This window comes from Antennarius striatus, chromosome 14 (genome assembly GCF_040054535.1).
Source record: "Antennarius striatus isolate MH-2024 chromosome 14, ASM4005453v1, whole genome shotgun sequence".
Classification (NCBI taxonomy): domain Eukaryota; kingdom Metazoa; phylum Chordata; class Actinopteri; order Lophiiformes; family Antennariidae; genus Antennarius; species Antennarius striatus.
Genome location: NC_090789.1, coordinates 20399964 through 20421362, shown reverse-complemented (window position 1 = coordinate 20421362; position 21399 = coordinate 20399964). Strand labels below are relative to the sequence as shown.

Sequence of the window (21399 nt, the reverse complement as noted above, 5' to 3'; positions counted from 1 at the left end):
TCTTTAATGAATGGCCTATTTTAAAACTTTTTCATATATAAGGCCCACTGGATTATAAGGCGCACTGTCTGTTTTTGAGAAAATGAAAGGCTTTTCAGAGCAGCTCATGGTGCGGAAAATACTGTATTTATGTTCCTTTGTGGTATCATATCTGTATCACAAGTTAATCTACTGTCAAGTACCTCCATAGCATTTAAAAAAAGTGAAGGTCACAGAAAGATAGCAAAGTAATGCTGAGGTAGACGAGGACGGGAAGTTACTAAACCAACATTATAGATAAACCTTCATCGTTCATTCATTCACATGAGCACGTTTACTGTAACTGTAGAGTGGTATAAAACAGTCACAAAGCTGTTGCACTACTGGACTGATGGTGAGTCAGAGACTCATGTGGGTCAAACACTGTATTTTAATGCTTGGTCCAGAAATACTCCTTATAGTCTGATGTCAAACTAAACACACCAGCTGAAGGAAGCAGAAACTACAAATGAAGCAGCACTACAACCAGAAAACAAAAAAAAATCATCAGCGGGCCCTAAAGCTCTGGTGCACTGGCTGAATCTCTTCCTGTATGCTTTGCTCAGTGACTCTAAGTGGTTTTGGTGGACTTGTAGTAACAGTTTACCTCTCAGTTAGTCCTTAGATTACTGAGTCTTCTCTGTTAGAGAATAAACTAGAGTCCACCGGCTTCATCACTTCTGATGAAGGAAACTGTTTGAACTTATTGTAATGGTTTGAACTCGTGTTGAAAACGATTAAATACCTCCTGAAGTACCCATTAAATACCTCCTGAGGTACCCGTTAAATACCTCCCGAGGTACCCGTTAAATACCTCCTGATGTACCCGTTAAATACCTCCTGAGGTACCCGTTAAATACCTCCTGATGTACCCGTTAAATACCTCCTGATGTACCCATTAAATACCTCCTGATGTACCCGTTAAATACCTCCTGAAGTATCCGTTAAATACCTCCTGAAGTACCCGTTGAATACCTCCTGAGGTACTCGTTAAATACCTCCTGATGTACCCGTTAAATACCAGAGGAACACAGACGGGGGGCTGTTCTCACCTCGTTGCCCTTTCCCTGGGACATGCTGTCATTAGTCAGCTCCTCATCAAAAGCACTGGTGCTCTTAGGTTTCTTCTTGGGTTTTTTCACTTCTTTCTCACTATCACTACTACTGTCGTTGTCGTCGTTATCGTCCTTGTCGTCGTCGTCGTCGTCGTCGTCCTCATCGTCGTCATCGTTATCGTCATCATCGTCGCTGGCGCTGCCTCCTTCTTCTTCCTCTTCCTCTTCGTCAGCCGCTCCCTTCTGAGCGGCTGACTTGCCTTTCTTCTTCTCCGCCGTGGGTCTCCAGTCGTTGTCGTCCTCGCTGTCGTAGTCGTCCATCTCGTTCAGCTCCTCCATGGTGGTGAAGTCCAGCAGTGGACGGTTCCTGCGGAAATTCCATTTCTTGGGTTCAGCTTGAGAATCGTCCGTAGTCAAGCTGCCGGAGGCCGACGTGGAGGTGGACTCAGCGCCGGCTGACGCGTGAGGGTCAGGGTCGGACGTCTTCTTGCTCTTGCGACGGCTTTTGAGCGGGACGACAGCGGGACTGTCTTTGGTGGAGCTGTCTGAGGACGGGGGTTTGGTCTTCTCTTCATCCTCTGTTAGGTTGTCTTCCACAGTCATCTCTTTGGCCTCCTCCTCGTCTACGCCATCCTCAACCGATTCTGCATTGTTGGACTCGCTTTCCGAGCACGCGGCGCTGGCTTTGGAGCCTTCTTCATCGCTGCCGTTGCCCGTCCCTTCAGAGCCTGGTTGGACAGGAGGGGCGCAGAGCAAACAATGAGGATGTCGATACGGCTCTGAACTTTAAATGTCATTGGTTAGTTTGCAGCACTGGTGTAAGACAATTATAGTTATGTCACTATGGTAACACACTATGGAATTCCATGTAAATTAAATTATGCTGTCACACAAGCCTTACGTCTATTTCTACAAAAGGTCACAATCATGAATCTCGTCAAGTCAGGGCTCCAATCAAACACAGTAATCTCTCGTGACATCGTGGATTTTTAGTAGGTAGTCATGTGATGCTGTACCCGCATTCTATTGGCTGACAGCATCCTGAAGTGCGCTATGTTCTGTGAGTCTCTGACTTCCATGAGACACTAAAGTGTTTTAAACAGTCTATCAGAGTGTTTTAAAGGTAATACAGATAGAAGGCAGTTTAATATCAGGATGGGGGGGTTCAGAAACGTTTAAATTACAGTAAATAATAAAACAGTTTGTCGCTATATTGCAGTATTTTGTTTTTGCGGGTGGTCCCTGGAATGCATTAACCGCGAGTCACGAGGGATTACTGTATATGTTTAAGATAATATACGATACTAAATTAGTGTCCTCTTCACAGGGAAGAATCCTGGTTCTCCTCTAATTTTAAAATGCCAGGAAATCCTCCAAGGGGGGGCTCACAAGGAGTTCTCCTCCCCAGAAGGCCCGACAGGCCAACTCACTCCCTTTGACACCAAAATAAAGGCAGCTCTCCTGACGTCCTCTCCCTTTCTCTGAGACTGGTCTCATTTTAACATGTATTCATGAACCCCCTGTCGTGAATTCAACCCTTATTGATACAGACATTTTTTGTAATTGTCTATATAGCTTGAAGAATTTTCAATAAAAGCTGGTCTTACCTGAAGCATCATCCCCCACTTTGAAGTCACTGTCGTCTGAGCTGTCGTAATCCAAGGCGTCCAACAGAGAGGCAGCGAGAGGCTTCACCTGCCGGCGCTTCAGACTGCGATCCACTGAAACATCAACGTGGGCCAGAACAAAAGACAGCAAACACAGTCTGAGTCACCTGGGATGTCAGGATTTAGGAGCACAAGATGTAAGGATGTGTAACGTAGACGTTTGTGTCCAGGAACACAGGTGTCCCATCGAGTGAAGAACAGTAACTTTACTGATTTGGACAGTACAGAACTAACTGAACTGAACTGAAGAAACCCATTATGAAGTGGGTTGGGCATGAAAACCCAGAGAAACATGGGAAAAAATGTTTTTGTTTATTATAAACTTATTTGTTCCCAAATGCATTTCACTGGCACTGATGTTAATATTGAGATCTTTCCCTGTAGAATGCAGAGTGGACACAGAACCTGAACAGACTTCTGACAACAGACATACCGAACACCTTCACCTCTGTGGCACCAGTCTGCAGACCAGAGCCACCAGTCTGAAGCACGTCACCCCAATCCGGACACTGAGAATCACTAAACTCGCCTTGCATATAAATTAAGGATATAATCTGAAATAAACTGCCAAATTAAATATCACAATATGTTTGCAGATGTTACAAAAACATTAAAACTAGTGACTGTTTTGCTGCCACCAAGCTGCCATCAACTATGCATCCAAACCTCAACAAGACCTTCATCTTCTCCTCCTCTGGGCTTTTCCCTTCAGGGGTCTCCACAGCCAATCAGTGTCCTCCATCTAACCCTGTCTTCTCATCCTCTTCTCTCACACCAACTCCCTTCATGTCCTCTTTCACTACATCCATAAACCTCCTCTTTGGTCTTCCTCTAGGCCTCCTGCCTGGCAGTTCAGAACTCAGCATCCTTCTACCAATATATTCACTAATCGGGGCTTGCGCTAGCCATTCCCCACTTCTCCATAGGCGAAGTAAATTCCAGATTGGCTACAAGGTTTTTAGACTGTGTAGCCTCGGTGGCGTTCTTATTTTTACGGAAAAATAGGCTATTTTCGCTAGGCTATACGCTCGCTATTTTCTGAGCGTATTAATTAAAATCAAAACACGATCATTCCTTTGGAATCGCAATTTTGAAAATACAACAGATCTAATCCCCCCTCCTCACTGCATCAATGGAAGGAGATACTGATCACATCACAGAAAACAATGACAAATATCGAAGCCTTAAAACCTTAAAACTCTCTCCATTTTTATTTTATGTGTTATTATTTTACCACCATCTCTCTCTAGAATAAACAAAGACTGTATCCCCTGGTTGTAACGGACAAGACTTTAAACATACAGGTAGACCTCAGCTCACTCCATTACAAGTTAAGTCTATCTTGATCATTGAAGTAATGTGCTTTTTGTTTCATCTTTCTATCTAACGGTTGTGAAGATATTTGGTGGGCTAACGGACGGACGAACACTGACATTACAACACCGCTTCAACGTAAAAATAACATCAAACACAAGTTAGGACCTTAACTTTGTTCAAAATGTTTTTGTCAAAGTTAAAATGGGCTGAATTACCGCATTGTGATTTTGGTCAAAGCACACTTATGACCTATTTACTTTTAGACACTTTTATGCCCTGGCGGGCCACATAAAGTGATGTGGCGGGCCACATTTGGCCCCCGGGCCTTGAGTTTGTCACAAATGGTGTGCACGTCTGAAGCCTCTGCTTCAGTCCTTTCTGATCCGAGGTCAGTTCAGCTGTCTGCTTCTAATGAAGACCTTCACGACTTTAACTATTAAATATATTAATCTTCAATTTTAATTAACAACCATTAAAACACGTCGAAAAAACACGTTTATTGGGGTTCATCCAAATATTCAATCAAAGCCTGGAGCCGTCCTCACCTGGAGGCTACATGCTAACAGCTAGCTGTTAGCTAACTGTTAGCACACGAAGACCCCGCTGTGAACGGACAGAACCGTTAGCTTCGGCTCGTTTGGCTCATTATCCCCCCGGACAGAGCCTCTGGAGGTTATGGAGCTCTGGTACCCCCCCTTCATCACCGCAGCAGCCCGACCCCAGACCCCCACCCGCCGTGGGGAAGCTAAAACAGCTAATAGTAGTTAGCATTAGCAGCAGCCATCCATGTCGCGTTACGCCGGTAATATGATTATGTTTCAACTAGAATCCCACCGATAACAAAGAATAAAAACTTCCATAAAGTGTGAAATATTAATTCTAACAAAAGCAAATGACCGACGTGAAGCCAACCCGCGTTAGCATCACTAGCATCAGTGTTTGTCCGAACAGGACAGCTAGCCTAGCCTAGCCTAGCCTGTTTGCCAGCCCCGGCTAGAAGCATGAGGTTCAGCTTCGGTTCCTTTACACCCGTTAGCAGAGGACGTCGGTCAGAGTTCCGTGATGAACACAAACACTCACTCTGAAGTTGTGCTGACTACACGGACGGACGCAGCTCTCCGGTTAGCAGCATGGCCTGTGACAATGAGCCGCGGCGGTGACGTAGTGGATGGGGTTGCCATGGAGACACGTTCAACTTGAAGACCGCGCGCTCACGTTCAGAGAAACTCATTTCCGGTTCAACGCGGGATAAATGAAAGGAATGCGGTCCGTGTCTACGTCACCAGGTAGCGCGACAATACGGTCAAAAACATACACGTTTTCATGAATTACATCCGTAACACTGGGTCACAAATATCCCCACTGTGGGACAATAAAGGTTTATTATTATTATTATTATTATTATGACTATTATTATTATTATTATTATTACTATTATTATTATTACTATTATTATTATTACTATTACTATTATTATTATTATTGTTATTATTATTATTATTATTATTACTATTATTATTACTATTATTATTATTATTACTATTATTATTATTATTGTTATTATTATTATTATTACTATTATTACTATTATTATTATTATTACTATTATTATTATTATTATTATTATTATTATTATTATTACTATTATTATTATTACTATTATTATTACTATTATTATTATTACTATTATTATTACTATTATTATTATTATTACTATTATTACTATTATCAGATCCCTGACTGAGTTCAAAGCTACATTCTTGTGAAAGACAGTCAACGTTCCCTCTGACGTGTCACGTGTCTGGACAAACGCGTCCTGAGGACCGCTGTGGACACACACCTGTCCCACACTTCAGAACCTCTGGCGACAGTAACCTACATGGCTTATTAAAAGAATCAAATTACAGCAGCAATTTTCATTATTGTACTTTTAATAGAAGTGATTTGACCCCAAATCCTTGTTATCCATGAGACGTGTAGTGTTCTATGTGAGAGTCCTGCTTTGGCCGGGGGTCCGGTTGTGACCTGGCTTAGGGTCCTGTTCTGGAAGAAATGACACATATTCACCTTTCAGAAATACCATTTTGTTCACATTAAAACATTCACACTTTGCACAACGACGTGCTCGCTTGTGATACAGTGTAATGCAGCTCTTTATAAAGTATGTAATTACTCTTTTTTTTAGAATTTCTACTATACCCACAATTAACTCGTAGTAACGGCATTTAATGATTAATATCCATAAATAAAAAAATCTTAATAAATGTCATAAGAATAAGCACAAATCTAACTTAAACTTTACTTTATTTTTGTACACTTTGTCCAGGTTAATGGCTTGGTCTGCTTATTGCTTTGTACTTTCTCAAAAGAATAAAAATCTCATTCAGTTTCACCGCTAGTTCACTGCTTGGAATTATAGAGAACTCTTAGGCAAACAATGAAAAAATATGCAAATGATTTTAATTTGGGTGTAAGTTAGTGAGAGCAGACCCTCACTGGACAGGAAACTGCAACCATTCATTGCTCTGGAGGGTTCTGTTGGGTTTTTCTGTCTGTTAAAGTGCTTTGAAATGTCTGCTGACGTCATTAAGCACTTTACAAATAAAAGCTGATCGATTGATTGATTTTCAGTACTGCTTTTTGTTTGCTTACGGGGGTTGCTGGAGCCTATCCCTGCAGACACAATGCCAGCGCATCGCGGAACCACATGGAAGACGAACAACCACTCACACACACCTACAGATGATTACAAACACTAGTTCACCTAAGCTGCATGTTTCTGGGGTGGGAGGAAACCGGAACACCTGGAGGGAACCCCCACAGACACGGGGAGAACACACAAACGCTGCACAGAACAGAACCCAGAACCATCTTGCTGTGAGGTGACAGCGTTACCCGCCGCGCCACCGTGACACTGATGTGTAAAGGAAACACACCTCAGACAGGTGATAGTCCACCTTAGGCACCCAGAACAGCTGATTCCTGTCATAAATCCCCCAAGTGAGTGAAACTCAGGGTAAAGGACTACTTCCTACAGATACTAAAGGACTACTTCCTACAGATAATAAAGGACTACTTCCTACAGATACTAACGGACTACTTCCTACAGATAATAAAGGACTACTTCCTACAGATACTAAAGGACTACTTCCTACAGATAATAAAGGACTACTTCCTACAGATACTAAAGGACTACTTCCTACAGATACTAAAGGACTACTTCCTACAGATAATAAAGGACTACTTCCTACAGATACTAAAGGACTACTTCCTACAGATACTAAAGGACTACTTCCTACAGATAATAAAGGACTACTTCCTACAGATAATAAAGGACTACTTCCTACAGATACTAAAGGACTACTTCCTACAGATAATAAAGGACTACTTCCTACAGATACTAAAGGACTACTTCCTACAGATACTAAAGGACTACTTCCTACAGATACTAAATGACTACTTCCTACAGATACTAAAGGACTACTTCCTACAGATACTAAAGGACTACTTCCTACAGATACTAAAGGACTACTTCCTACAGATACTAAAGGACTACTTCCTACAGATACTAAAGGACTACTTCCTACAGATAATAAAGGACTACTTCCTACAGATACTAAAGGACTACTTCCTACAGATAATAAAGGACTACTTCCTACAGATACTAAAGGACTACTTCCTACAGATAATAAAGGACTACTTCCTACAGATAATAAAGGACTACTTCCTACAGATACTAAAGGACTACTTCCTACAGATACTAAAGGACTACTTCCTACAGATAATAAAGGACTACTTCCTACAGATACTAAAGGACTACTTCCTACAGATACTAAAGGACTACTTCCTACAGATACTAAATGACTACTTCCTACAGATACTAAAGGACTACTTCCTACAGATACTAAAGGACTACTTCCTACAGATACTAAAGGACTACTTCCTACAGATACTAAAGGACTACTTCCTACAGATACTAAAGGACTACTTCCTACAGATACTAAAGGACTACTTCCTACAGATACTAAAGGACTACTTCCTACAGATACTAAAGGACTACTTCCTACAGATACTAAAGGACTACTTCCTACAGATAATAAAGGACTACTTCCTACAGATAATAAAGGACTACTTCCTACAGATACTAAAGGACTACTTCCTACAGATAATAAAGGACATCTTCCTACAGATAATAAAGGACTACTTCCTACAGATACTAAAGGACTACTTCCTACAGATACTAAAGGACTACTTCCTACAGATACTAAAGGACTACTTCCTACAGATAATAAAGGACTACTTCCTACAGATACTAAAGGACTACTTCCTACAGATAATAAAGGACTACTTCCTACAGATAATAAAGGACTACTTCCTACAGATAATAAAGGACTACTTCCTACAGATACTAAAGGACTACTTCCTACAGATACTAAAGGACTACTTCCTACAGATACTAAAGGACTACTTCCTACAGATACTAAAGGACTACTTCCTACAGATAATAAAGGACTACTTCCTACAGATAATAAAGGACTACTTCCTACAGATACTAAAGGACTACTTCCTACAGATACTAAAAGACTACTTCCTACAGATACTAAAGGACTACTTCCTACAGATACTAAAGGACTACTTCCTACAGATACTAAAGGACTACTTCCTACAGATAATAAAGGACTACTTCCTACAGATAATAAAGGACTACTTCCTACAGATAATAAAGGACTACTTCCTACAGATAATAAAGGACTACTTCCTACAGATACTAACGGACTACTTCCTACAGATAATAAAGGACTACTTCCTACAGATACTAAAGGACTACTTCCTACAGATACTAAAGGACTACTTCCTACAGATACTAAAGGACTACTTCCTACAGATACTAAAGGACTACTTCCTACAGATACTAAAGGACTACTTCCTACAGATACTAAATGACTACTTCCTACAGATACTAAAGGACTACTTCCTACAGATAATAAAGGACTACTTCCTACAGATACTAAAGGACTACTTCCTACAGATAATAAAGGACTACTTCCTACAGATACTAAAGGACTACTTCCTACAGATACTAAAGGACTACTTCCTACAGATAATAAAGGACTACTTCCTACAGATAATAAAGGACTACTTCCTACAGATACTAAAGGACTACTTCCTACAGATACTAAAAGACTACTTCCTACAGATACTAAAGGACTACTTCCTACAGATACTAAAGGACTACTTCCTACAGATACTAAAGGACTACTTCCTACAGATAATAAAGGACTACTTCCTACAGATACTAAAGGACTACTTCCTACAGATACTAAAGGACTACTTCCTACAGATAATAAAGGACTACTTCCTACAGATAATAAAGGACTACTTCCTACAGATACTAACGGACTACTTCCTACAGATAATAAAGGACTACTTCCTACAGATAATAAAGGACTACTTCCTACAGATACTAAAAGACTACTTCCTACAGATACTAAAGGACTACTTCCTACAGATACTAAAGGACTACTTCCTACAGATACTAACGGACTACTTCCTACAGATACTAACGGACTACTTCCTACAGATACTAAGGGACTACTTCCTACAGATACTAAAGGACTACTTCCTACAGATAATAAAGGACTACTTCCTACAGATAATAAAGGACTACTTCCTACAGATACTAAAGGACTACTTCCTACAGATACTAAAAGACTACTTCCTACAGATACTAAAGGACTACTTCCTACAGATACTAAAGGACTACTTCCTACAGATACTAAAGGACTACTTCCTACAGATAATAAAGGACTACTTCCTACAGATAATAAAGGACTACTTCCTACAGATAATAAAGGACTACTTCCTACAGATAATAAAGGACTACTTCCTACAGATACTAACGGACTACTTCCTACAGATAATAAAGGACTACTTCCTACAGATACTAAAGGACTACTTCCTACAGATACTAAAGGACTACTTCCTACAGATACTAAAGGACTACTTCCTACAGATACTAAAGGACTACTTCCTACAGATACTAAAGGACTACTTCCTACAGATACTAAATGACTACTTCCTACAGATACTAAAGGACTACTTCCTACAGATACTAAAGGACTACTTCCTACAGATACTAAAGGACTACTTCCTACAGATACTAAAGGACTACTTCCTACAGATACTAAGGGACTACTTCCTACAGATACTAAAGGACTACTTCCTACAGATAATAAAGGACTACTTCCTACAGATAATAAAGGACTACTTCCTACAGATAATAAAGGACTACTTCCTACAGATACTAAAGGACTACTTCCTACAGATACTAAAGGACTACTTCCTACAGATAATAAAGGACTACTTCCTACAGATACTAAAGGACTACTTCCTACAGATACTAAAGGACTACTTCCTACAGATAATAAAGGACTACTTCCTACAGATAATAAAGGACTACTTCCTACAGATAATAAAGGACTACTTCCTACAGATACTAAAGGACTACTTCCTACAGATAATAAAGGACTACTTCCTACAGATAATAAAGGACTACTTCCTACAGATAATAAAGGACTACTTCCTACAGATACTAAAGGACTACTTCCTACAGATACTAAAGGACTACTTCCTACAGATACTAAAGGACTACTTCCTACAGATACTAAAGGACTACTTCCTACAGATAATAAAGGACTACTTCCTACAGATAATAAAGGACTACTTCCTACAGATACTAAAGGACTACTTCCTACAGATAATAAAGGACTACTTCCTACAGATACTAAAGGACTACTTCCTACAGATACTAAAGGACTACTTCCTACAGATAATAAAGGACTACTTCCTACAGATAATAAAGGACTACTTCCTACAGATACTAACGGACTACTTCCTACAGATAATAAAGGACTACTTCCTACAGATAATAAAGGACTACTTCCTACAGATACTAAAAGACTACTTCTTACAGATACTAAAGGACTACTTCCTACAGATACTAAAGGACTACTTCCTACAGATACTAACGGACTACTTCCTACAGATACTAACGGACTACTTCCTACAGATACTAAGGGACTACTTCCTACAGATACTAAAGGACTACTTCCTACAGATAATAAAGGACTACTTCCTACAGATAATAAAGGACTACTTCCTACAGATACTAAAGGACTACTTCCTACAGATACTAAAAGACTACTTCCTACAGATACTAAAGGACTACTTCCTACAGATACTAAAGGACTACTTCCTACAGATACTAAAGGACTACTTCCTACAGATAATAAAGGACTACTTCCTACAGATAATAAAGGACTACTTCCTACAGATAATAAAGGACTACTTCCTACAGATAATAAAGGACTACTTCCTACAGATACTAACGGACTACTTCCTACAGATAATAAAGGACTACTTCCTACAGATACTAAAGGACTACTTCCTACAGATACTAAAGGACTACTTCCTACAGATACTAAAGGACTACTTCCTACAGATACTAAAGGACTACTTCCTACAGATACTAAATGACTACTTCCTACAGATACTAAAGGACTACTTCCTACAGATACTAAAGGACTACTTCCTACAGATACTAAAGGACTACTTCCTACAGATACTAAAGGACTACTTCCTACAGATACTAAAGGACTACTTCCTACAGATAATAAAGGACTACTTCCTACAGATACTAAAGGACTACTTCCTACAGATAATAAAGGACTACTTCCTACAGATACTAAAGGACTACTTCCTACAGATAATAAAGGACTACTTCCTACAGATAATAAAGGACTACTTCCTACAGATACTAAAGGACTACTTCCTACAGATACTAAAGGACTACTTCCTACAGATAATAAAGGACTACTTCCTACAGATACCAAAGGACTACTTCCTACAGATACTAAAGGACTACTTCCTACAGATACTAAATGACTACTTCCTACAGATACTAAAGGACTACTTCCTACAGATAATAAAGGACTACTTCCTACAGATACTAAAGGACTACTTCCTACAGATACTAAAGGACTACTTCCTACAGATACTAAAGGACTACTTCCTACAGATAATAAAGGACTACTTCCTACAGATACTAAAGGACTACTTCCTACAGATAATAAAGGACTACTTCCTACAGATACTAAAGGACTACTTCCTACAGATACTAAAGGACTACTTCCTACAGATACTAAAGGACTACTTCCTACAGATACTAAAGGACTACTTCCTACAGATAATAAAGGACATCTTCCTACAGATAATAAAGGACTACTTCCTACAGATACTAAAGGACTACTTCCTACAGATACTAAAGGACTACTTCCTACAGATACTAAAGGACTACTTCCTACAGATAATAAAGGACTACTTCCTACAGATAATAAAGGACTACTTCCTACAGATACTAACGGACTACTTCCTACAGATAATAAAGGACTACTTCCTACAGATACTAAAGGACTACTTCCTACAGATACTAAAGGACTACTTCCTACAGATACTAAAGGACTACTTCCTACAGATAATAAAGGACTACTTCCTACAGATACTAAAGGACTACTTCCTACAGATAATAAAGGACTACTTCCTACAGATAATAAAGGACTACTTCCTACAGATAATAAAGGACTACTTCCTACAGATACTAAAGGACTACTTCCTACAGATACTAAAGGACTACTTCCTACAGATACTAAAGGACTACTTCCTACAGATACTAAAGGACTACTTCCTACAGATAATAAAGGACTACTTCCTACAGATAATAAAGGACTACTTCCTACAGATACTAAAGGACTACTTCCTACAGATACTAAAAGACTACTTCCTACAGATACTAAAGGACTACTTCCTACAGATACTAAAGGACTACTTCCTACAGATACTAAAGGACTACTTCCTACAGATAATAAAGGACTACTTCCTACAGATAATAAAGGACTACTTCCTACAGATAATAAAGGACTACTTCCTACAGATAATAAAGGACTACTTCCTACAGATACTAACGGACTACTTCCTACAGATAATAAAGGACTACTTCCTACAGATACTAAAGGACTACTTCCTACAGATACTAAAGGACTACTTCCTACAGATACTAAAGGACTACTTCCTACAGATACTAAAGGACTACTTCCTACAGATACTAAAGGACTACTTCCTACAGATACTAAATGACTACTTCCTACAGATACTAAAGGACTACTTCCTACAGATAATAAAGGACTACTTCCTACAGATACTAAAGGACTACTTCCTACAGATAATAAAGGACTACTTCCTACAGATACTAAAGGACTACTTCCTACAGATACTAAAGGACTACTTCCTACAGATAATAAAGGACTACTTCCTACAGATAATAAAGGACTACTTCCTACAGATACTAAAGGACTACTTCCTACAGATACTAAAAGACTACTTCCTACAGATACTAAAGGACTACTTCCTACAGATACTAAAGGACTACTTCCTACAGATACTAAAGGACTACTTCCTACAGATAATAAAGGACTACTTCCTACAGATACTAAAGGACTACTTCCTACAGATACTAAAGGACTACTTCCTACAGATAATAAAGGACTACTTCCTACAGATAATAAAGGACTACTTCCTACAGATACTAACGGACTACTTCCTACAGATAATAAAGGACTACTTCCTACAGATAATAAAGGACTACTTCCTACAGATACTAAAAGACTACTTCCTACAGATACTAAAGGACTACTTCCTACAGATACTAAAGGACTACTTCCTACAGATACTAACGGACTACTTCCTACAGATACTAACGGACTACTTCCTACAGATACTAAGGGACTACTTCTTACAGATACTAAAGGACTACTTCCTACAGATAATAAAGGACTACTTCCTACAGATAATAAAGGACTACTTCCTACAGATACTAAAGGACTACTTCCTACAGATACTAAAAGACTACTTCCTACAGATACTAAAGGACTACTTCCTACAGATACTAAAGGACTACTTCCTACAGATACTAAAGGACTACTTCCTACAGATAATAAAGGACTACTTCCTACAGATAATAAAGGACTACTTCCTACAGATAATAAAGGACTACTTCCTACAGATAATAAAGGACTACTTCCTACAGATACTAACGGACTACTTCCTACAGATAATAAAGGACTACTTCCTACAGATACTAAAGGACTACTTCCTACAGATACTAAAGGACTACTTCCTACAGATACTAAAGGACTACTTCCTACAGATACTAAAGGACTACTTCCTACAGATACTAAAGGACTACTTCCTACAGATACTAAATGACTACTTCCTACAGATACTAAAGGACTACTTCCTACAGATACTAAAGGACTACTTCCTACAGATACTAAAGGACTACTTCCTACAGATACTAAAGGACTACTTCCTACAGATACTAAGGGACTACTTCCTACAGATACTAAAGGACTACTTCCTACAGATAATAAAGGACTACTTCCTACAGATAATAAAGGACTACTTCCTACAGATAATAAAGGACTACTTCCTACAGATACTAAAGGACTACTTCCTACAGATACTAAAGGACTACTTCCTACAGATAATAAAGGACTACTTCCTACAGATACTAAAGGACTACTTCCTACAGATACTAAAGGACTACTTCCTACAGATAATAAAGGACTACTTCCTACAGATAATAAAGGACTACTTCCTACAGATAATAAAGGACTACTTCCTACAGATACTAAAGGACTACTTCCTACAGATAATAAAGGACTACTTCCTACAGATAATAAAGGACTACTTCCTACAGATAATAAAGGACTACTTCCTACAGATACTAAAGGACTACTTCCTACAGATACTAAAGGACTACTTCCTACAGATACTAAAGGACTACTTCCTACAGATACTAAAGGACTACTTCCTACAGATAATAAAGGACTACTTCCTACAGATAATAAAGGACTACTTCCTACAGATACTAAAGGACTACTTCCTACAGATAATAAAGGACTACTTCCTACAGATACTAAAGGACTACTTCCTACAGATACTAAAGGACTACTTCCTACAGATAATAAAGGACTACTTCCTACAGATAATAAAGGACTACTTCCTACAGATACTAACGGACTACTTCCTACAGATAATAAAGGACTACTTCCTACAGATAATAAAGGACTACTTCCTACAGATACTAAAAGACTACTTCCTACAGATACTAAAGGACTACTTCCTACAGATACTAAAGGACTACTTCCTACAGATACTAACGGACTACTTCCTACAGATACTAACGGACTACTTCCTACAGATACTAAGGGACTACTTCCTACAGATACTAAAGGACTACTTCCTACAGATAATAAAGGACTACTTCCTACAGATAATAAAGGACTACTTCCTACAGATACTAAAGGACTACTTCCTACAGATACTAAAAGACTACTTCCTACAGATACTAAAGGACTACTTCCTACAGATACTAAAGGACTACTTCCTACAGATACTAAAGGACTACTTCCTACAGATAATAAAGGACTACTTCCTACAGATAATAAAGGACTACTTCCTACAGATAATAAAGGACTACTTCCTACAGATAATAAAGGACTACTTCCTACAGATACTAACGGACTACTTCCTACAGATAATAAAGGACTACTTCCTACAGATACTAAAGGACTACTTCCTACAGATACTAAAGGACTACTTCCTACAGATACTAAAGGACTACTTCCTACAGATACTAAAGGACTACTTCCTACAGATACTAAATGACTACTTCCTACAGATACTAAAGGACTACTTCCTACAGATACTAAAGGACTACTTCCTACAGATACTAAAGGACTACTTCCTACAGATACTAAAGGACTACTTCCTACAGATACTAAAGGACTACTTCCTACAGATAATAAAGGACTACTTCCTACAGATACTAAAGGACTACTTCCTACAGATAATAAAGGACTACTTCCTACAGATACTAAAGGACTACTTCCTACAGATAATAAAGGACTACTTCCTACAGATAATAAAGGACTACTTCCTACAGATACTAAAGGACTACTTCCTACAGATACTAAAGGACTACTTCCTACAGATAATAAAGGACTACTTCCTACAGATACCAAAGGACTACTTCCTACAGATACTAAAGGACTACTTCCTACAGATACTAAATGACTACTTCCTACAGATACTAAAGGACTACTTCCTACAGATAATAAAGGACTACTTCCTACAGATACTAAAGGACTACTTCCTACAGATACTAAAGGACTACTTCCTACAGATACTAAAGGACTACTTCCTACAGATAATAAAGGACTACTTCCTACAGATACTAAAGGACTACTTCCTACAGATAATAAAGGACTACTTCCTACAGATACTAAAGGACTACTTCCTACAGATACTAAAGGACTACTTCCTACAGATACTAAAGGACTACTTCCTACAGATACTAAAGGACTACTTCCTACAGATAATAAAGGACATCTTCCTACAGATAATAAAGGACTACTTCCTACAGATACTAAAGGACTACTTCCTACAGATACTAAAGGACTACTTCCTACAGATACTAAAGGACTACTTCCTACAGATAATAAAGGACTACTTCCTACAGATACTAAAGCACTACTTCCTACAGATAATAAAGGACTACTTCCTACAGATAATAAAGGACTACTTCCTACAGATACTAAAGGACTACTTCCTACAGATAATAAAGGACTACTTCCTACAGATACTAAAGGACTACTTCCTACAGATAATAAAGGACTACTTCCTACAGATAATAAAGGACTACTTCCTACAGATACTAAAGGACTACTTCCTACAGATAATAAAGGACTACTTCCTACAGATACTAAAGGACTACTTCCTACAGATACTAAAGGACTACTTCCTACAGATACTAAAGGACTCCTTCCTACAGATAATAAAGGACTACTTCCTACAGATACTAAAGACTTAAATGTGGTGAAGAGAAGGAGAGAGAATCGTTTTCACGAATGTGGCTCAAATCTTCAGACATGAAGGACAACTGGAACACTCCACAGAGGAGAGTGTGTCCACATGAATGTATTCATAGATCTCATACATAGAAGGTTCAGCAACACAAGACCTTTCAACACACACAGCATGTTTGATTCCCAATCCACAAACACATGTGAGAGCTTTTAAAAAGCTTTCCTCCATGTTTAAACGGAGGAATGAGGTAGAACATGGTAGAGCAAACCACCAGACAAGACCAATAATTGTGATTATTTTCTGCCTTTAAATCTTTATCATTATTCTCTTTCACTCAGCTGTTTGCAACCAAATTCAAATACATTTTATTATGAATTTTTAAGAAGTAGACAGATACTGTAATTATGGAGTTTGGTACCACAAAGTTTGTACAAATCAATAAAAGTGCAGTAATCCCTCATTCGCGCTTCAAGACCCGCGGTTACATTACATCGCAGATTTTTAAAATTATATATACAGTATATTATATATTGTCCTCAATGAGATGTGGGTTTGATCTCATCTCAGTGCGTTCCCAGAGTCACGGTTCCTCCTGCAAGTTTACTTTTACCTCATGAAGTAGAATTCTTTCTTTGTTTGAAACCATTGCAGTGTGTCCTAAAGGTGCTGCTGGGTTAATATCAGCATAGCGAAGGGTTCATGGACGTTTTAATTATACGTAAATGATTAAAGTAATATTCGGTGGCTATATTGCAGATTTTTATTTTTGGCAGGTCTTTGGTCCCAGGAGCATTGACTCATATTCAAAAATGAGCTTTGTTTGTCTTGTCCTCTCTTGACTTTGCCAGTTTAGAAAATAAGAGACGATTAAAATAAATGAGCCCAGATTGATCCTGATACACAGGAAGGAGAAGACGGATGGCGGAGGCGAGCAAAACAGATGATTACAACTGTCCTTGCTTGATGACAAATGGCCCCGCTTTGTGCTGCAAAGAGGTACTTTCTTATCGGCGTGCATCAAAACACTTTGGGGATATCGCAGCAGCCATCTTTGTCATCATCGCTATCAGCATTCTGATCAGTCCATCCTGCCCCGCTTTGATCGATGTGGAGCCGGTGATCCAGCCCTGATAGGGTTGTAGGAAATATGACGAGCAGAGGCTCTGGAATGACATTGATAACGTCACTGAGGCCACGTTCACATTTAACACCAGTGCACTCTACTGCTGAGTGGATTACAGTTCACACTGGAACAGAAAGTGGGTTCAGAGGTTCATAAGTAAGAGGTGGGACATTTACTCCCACACTGTGTTTTTGGCCTCCATTGGATTCTGGGATGTATGAAGAAGAATCACACTTTTGAAACTGGAACTTTAAAAGAAATCATCCAGTGTCTCAGGTGTCTGTGTCTTTTCTGTCCCTACTGATAGTAGAATTACAGTGTGAAACAGGTGTATTAGGAGCAGACAGGTATCCACATCACAGACCCGTGTCTGCAGACGCAGCTGCTTAAATCACATTCAACAGAAGACAGGACAAACTTAATAGCATTGAAAACGGCGTCTAAAACGGGCCTGATTTTAATGTAAAAGGTCTGCAGGGATCGATCCAATAGATTTTCATGTAGGTGAAGGTTTCAGTCCAGGATCCCCACATTCTTTAACATGGCTGTGATCAGCTGTTTTTAAACTACGTTCTGAGGTAGCTGATGGTGATTTCACGTTAAGGCTCTGATGTCTGAAGCTGAGAGTGTCCAACAACAGGGATCAGTCACCGATGACTTTAAGGGCAGGAGGAACACCGGGTTTAGGAAATAAAAGCATTACAATGAGGACGCACGCTGACACGTGAGGTTTAAAACCTCATTTGAGGACGAGTAATTGCATCGGCTGTTATTTATGAATCCCGATGTGAAATGCACCAAATATCCATCTTGGTCTACGGCTCGGCTCCAGCTCCGGCGTTTGCATCTAAATTGGAATATCTCTCTATTTATAACGTGTAAATGTTGTGACGGCGTGTCTTCACTGATCCTCCTGGAGACTGGCTGGACGTTCGTTCCACACGACACCTGCAGGAGGTGAATCGTAGCAGCTGCAGAGCGTTTCCATCACAACATGTTCAGCATCCAGTTACATGAGAAGGAGATATGTTTAATCAAGGTTAACAAAGGTCATCTGAAGATAACGTATGTGTGGTTCAGCATTTCATTAATATAGAATGTATTCTTCTTAGTCTACCCTATCCTACACACACACACACACACACACACACACACACACACACACACACACACACACACACACACACACACACACACACACACACACACACACACACACACACACACACACACACACACACAGTCATGTGAAAAAGTCAGGACACATCCATTAAATAATCAGCTCTTTATGAAGAAATCTTTCATCACTGGGGAGAAACGGCCCCAGGAAGTCTGGAGGTCATGAAGGATTCTACAAGAATCTAACCTGTTTTTAGAAGTGTTTGTGTAAATGTCAGTATCTGTTAATAATTGTGTCTGCACTAAATATCTGTGTGACTGATCAGGTGATGTCCTCAGCCTTGTGAAACTGTCCACTAGACGTCTCTGCTAACTTCTTGAGGTCATGATGCACCTACTGAAACTGGGGGAGAGATTAGTGGAGAGCAGAGGGAACGAAGTTAAACAGCTGATTCACACCTCCCATAGTCACGCCTTTAGAGTATAAAAAGAGATGTGATCCATGTTTTAGTTTGTACTTGAAGTTTTTCCTGTACCCAGAGTACTCTGTAACAACACACCGTAGATAGATGCTTAGATAAGTATTTGTTGAACCTGTCTGTCTGTTGAACCTGTCTGTCTGTTGAACCTGTCTGTCTGTTGAACCTGTCTGTCTGTTGAACCTGTCTGTCTGTTGAACCTGTCTGTCTGTTGAACCTGTCTGTCTGTTGAACCTGTCTGTCTGTTGAACCTGTCTGTCTGTTGAACCTGTCTGTCTGTTGAACCTGTCTGTCTGTTGAACCTGTCTGTCTGTTGAACCTGTCTGTCTGTTGAACCTGTCTGTCTGTCAATATCCTCGATGATGTTATCTGACTCCTACTCACCCTACTGATGGTACTACTGTACTGCTACTCAGCTTTGATTTGAATTGACAAAATAAATATCTTGTGTTTAATACGCTGTGTCTTGTCTTCAGAGAAACGAAGCCCCACCACATGTGCTCTTATTAATAAATATTAAAAATAAATAACTTGTGTTTTTCTGCTGCATTCTGTATTTTTATTTCCTGCGTCACCAGAACAAAGTCTGAGGGTTCCAGGACCCGTGGATTACAAATCAAGCGCCGCTTTCATTTACCAAGATGCCAATTTATTAAAGGTTTAAAGTTTCTGACCCTAAACCCTCAGTTTCCAAACTTTAAGTGGCTTCAAGTGCAAAAGAGCAATCAGAGCATTAAGAAGACTTTGTCCAGCTGTCCTCATGAAGACAGACGTTCTGACAGTCACACAAACACACACACAGCCTAAGTATTGAGGTTAATGGGTGTCATGGAGACGGCGTTGGCTACCCCGGCACCTTGACTCTGAATAGAGTGGTCTCCGTCAGGAGAGCCAATCCCTCTCAGAGAAGCTGCAGCTCTGACACTCTGTATGATGATGTTTCAGACGTGTTCACAAAGTGCCTGTTGGAGATATTCTCCAATAAAATGCAGATGGAATGTGTCTGACATCCAATTTCCTTTAAAAGGCACAACTATTTATAAAACTTCCTGGCACCATCTCCTTGACGCTGTAGACACAGCCTCCATTTCTCTGATGGATCGGCTGTCATGTTCCCAGAGTGCAGTGCTTCGTTCACTTTATGGACGTCTGCGTCTCCTGACTGCGTCACCAGCAGCCGTTTCTCTTCCTTATCGTTACACCGCTGTTTCTGGACCCTCGCATAAACAAACAGGCGGCGCATCTGAATAATGACGCCTCTGAGTCCCCAGAACCTCGTCAGGACTCAGATACAGTTTGTGATCAGACAGACGGGTTTGGGTGTCTGTCAGAAAGAATGGATGGAAACGGGTCATAGCATGAAGAGAACACACAGCTCCACCCTGGTGTTAACACCGTCCTCCACAGATGGGACCACACCCAGGTGACAACCTCACCTGGGTTCAGCATATCATTTAGGAACACACACATTCTAAACTATTTCTGCTTTTTATGGATGTGACATTAAATACAGGTTTGTATTTACTGTTATCTTCATTTTTTTGGGGACAGTGATGTATCACCAAATAATACTTAGAAAATTAAACTTTAAAAGTATTTTCTGGACAGCAAGGCACTCTGGATTGTAAGGCGCCCCT

The 21399-nt window shown here is 39.6% G+C and overlaps 1 protein-coding gene across 3 annotated transcripts in view; it reads right to left on the bottom strand.

Annotated features, from left to right (window-relative positions):
- The window catches only part of phf14 (PHD finger protein 14), a 72478-nt gene extending 67213 nt beyond the window's left edge, over positions 1 to 5265 (bottom strand). For all 3 annotated transcript variants that reach the window (XM_068332950.1, XM_068332951.1, XM_068332952.1), the window contains exons 1-3: positions 5138 to 5265; positions 2681 to 2794; positions 1071 to 1801 (exon numbers count right to left, since the gene is read on the bottom strand). In XM_068332950.1, coding sequence (XP_068189051.1) covers positions 1071 to 1801; positions 2681 to 2794; position 5138 — 846 coding nt within the window. In that variant the 5' untranslated portion in view covers positions 5139 to 5265. The remainder of the gene's footprint in view (positions 1 to 1070; positions 1802 to 2680; positions 2795 to 5137) is intronic.
- Positions 5266 to 21399: the final 16134 nt, after the last annotated feature.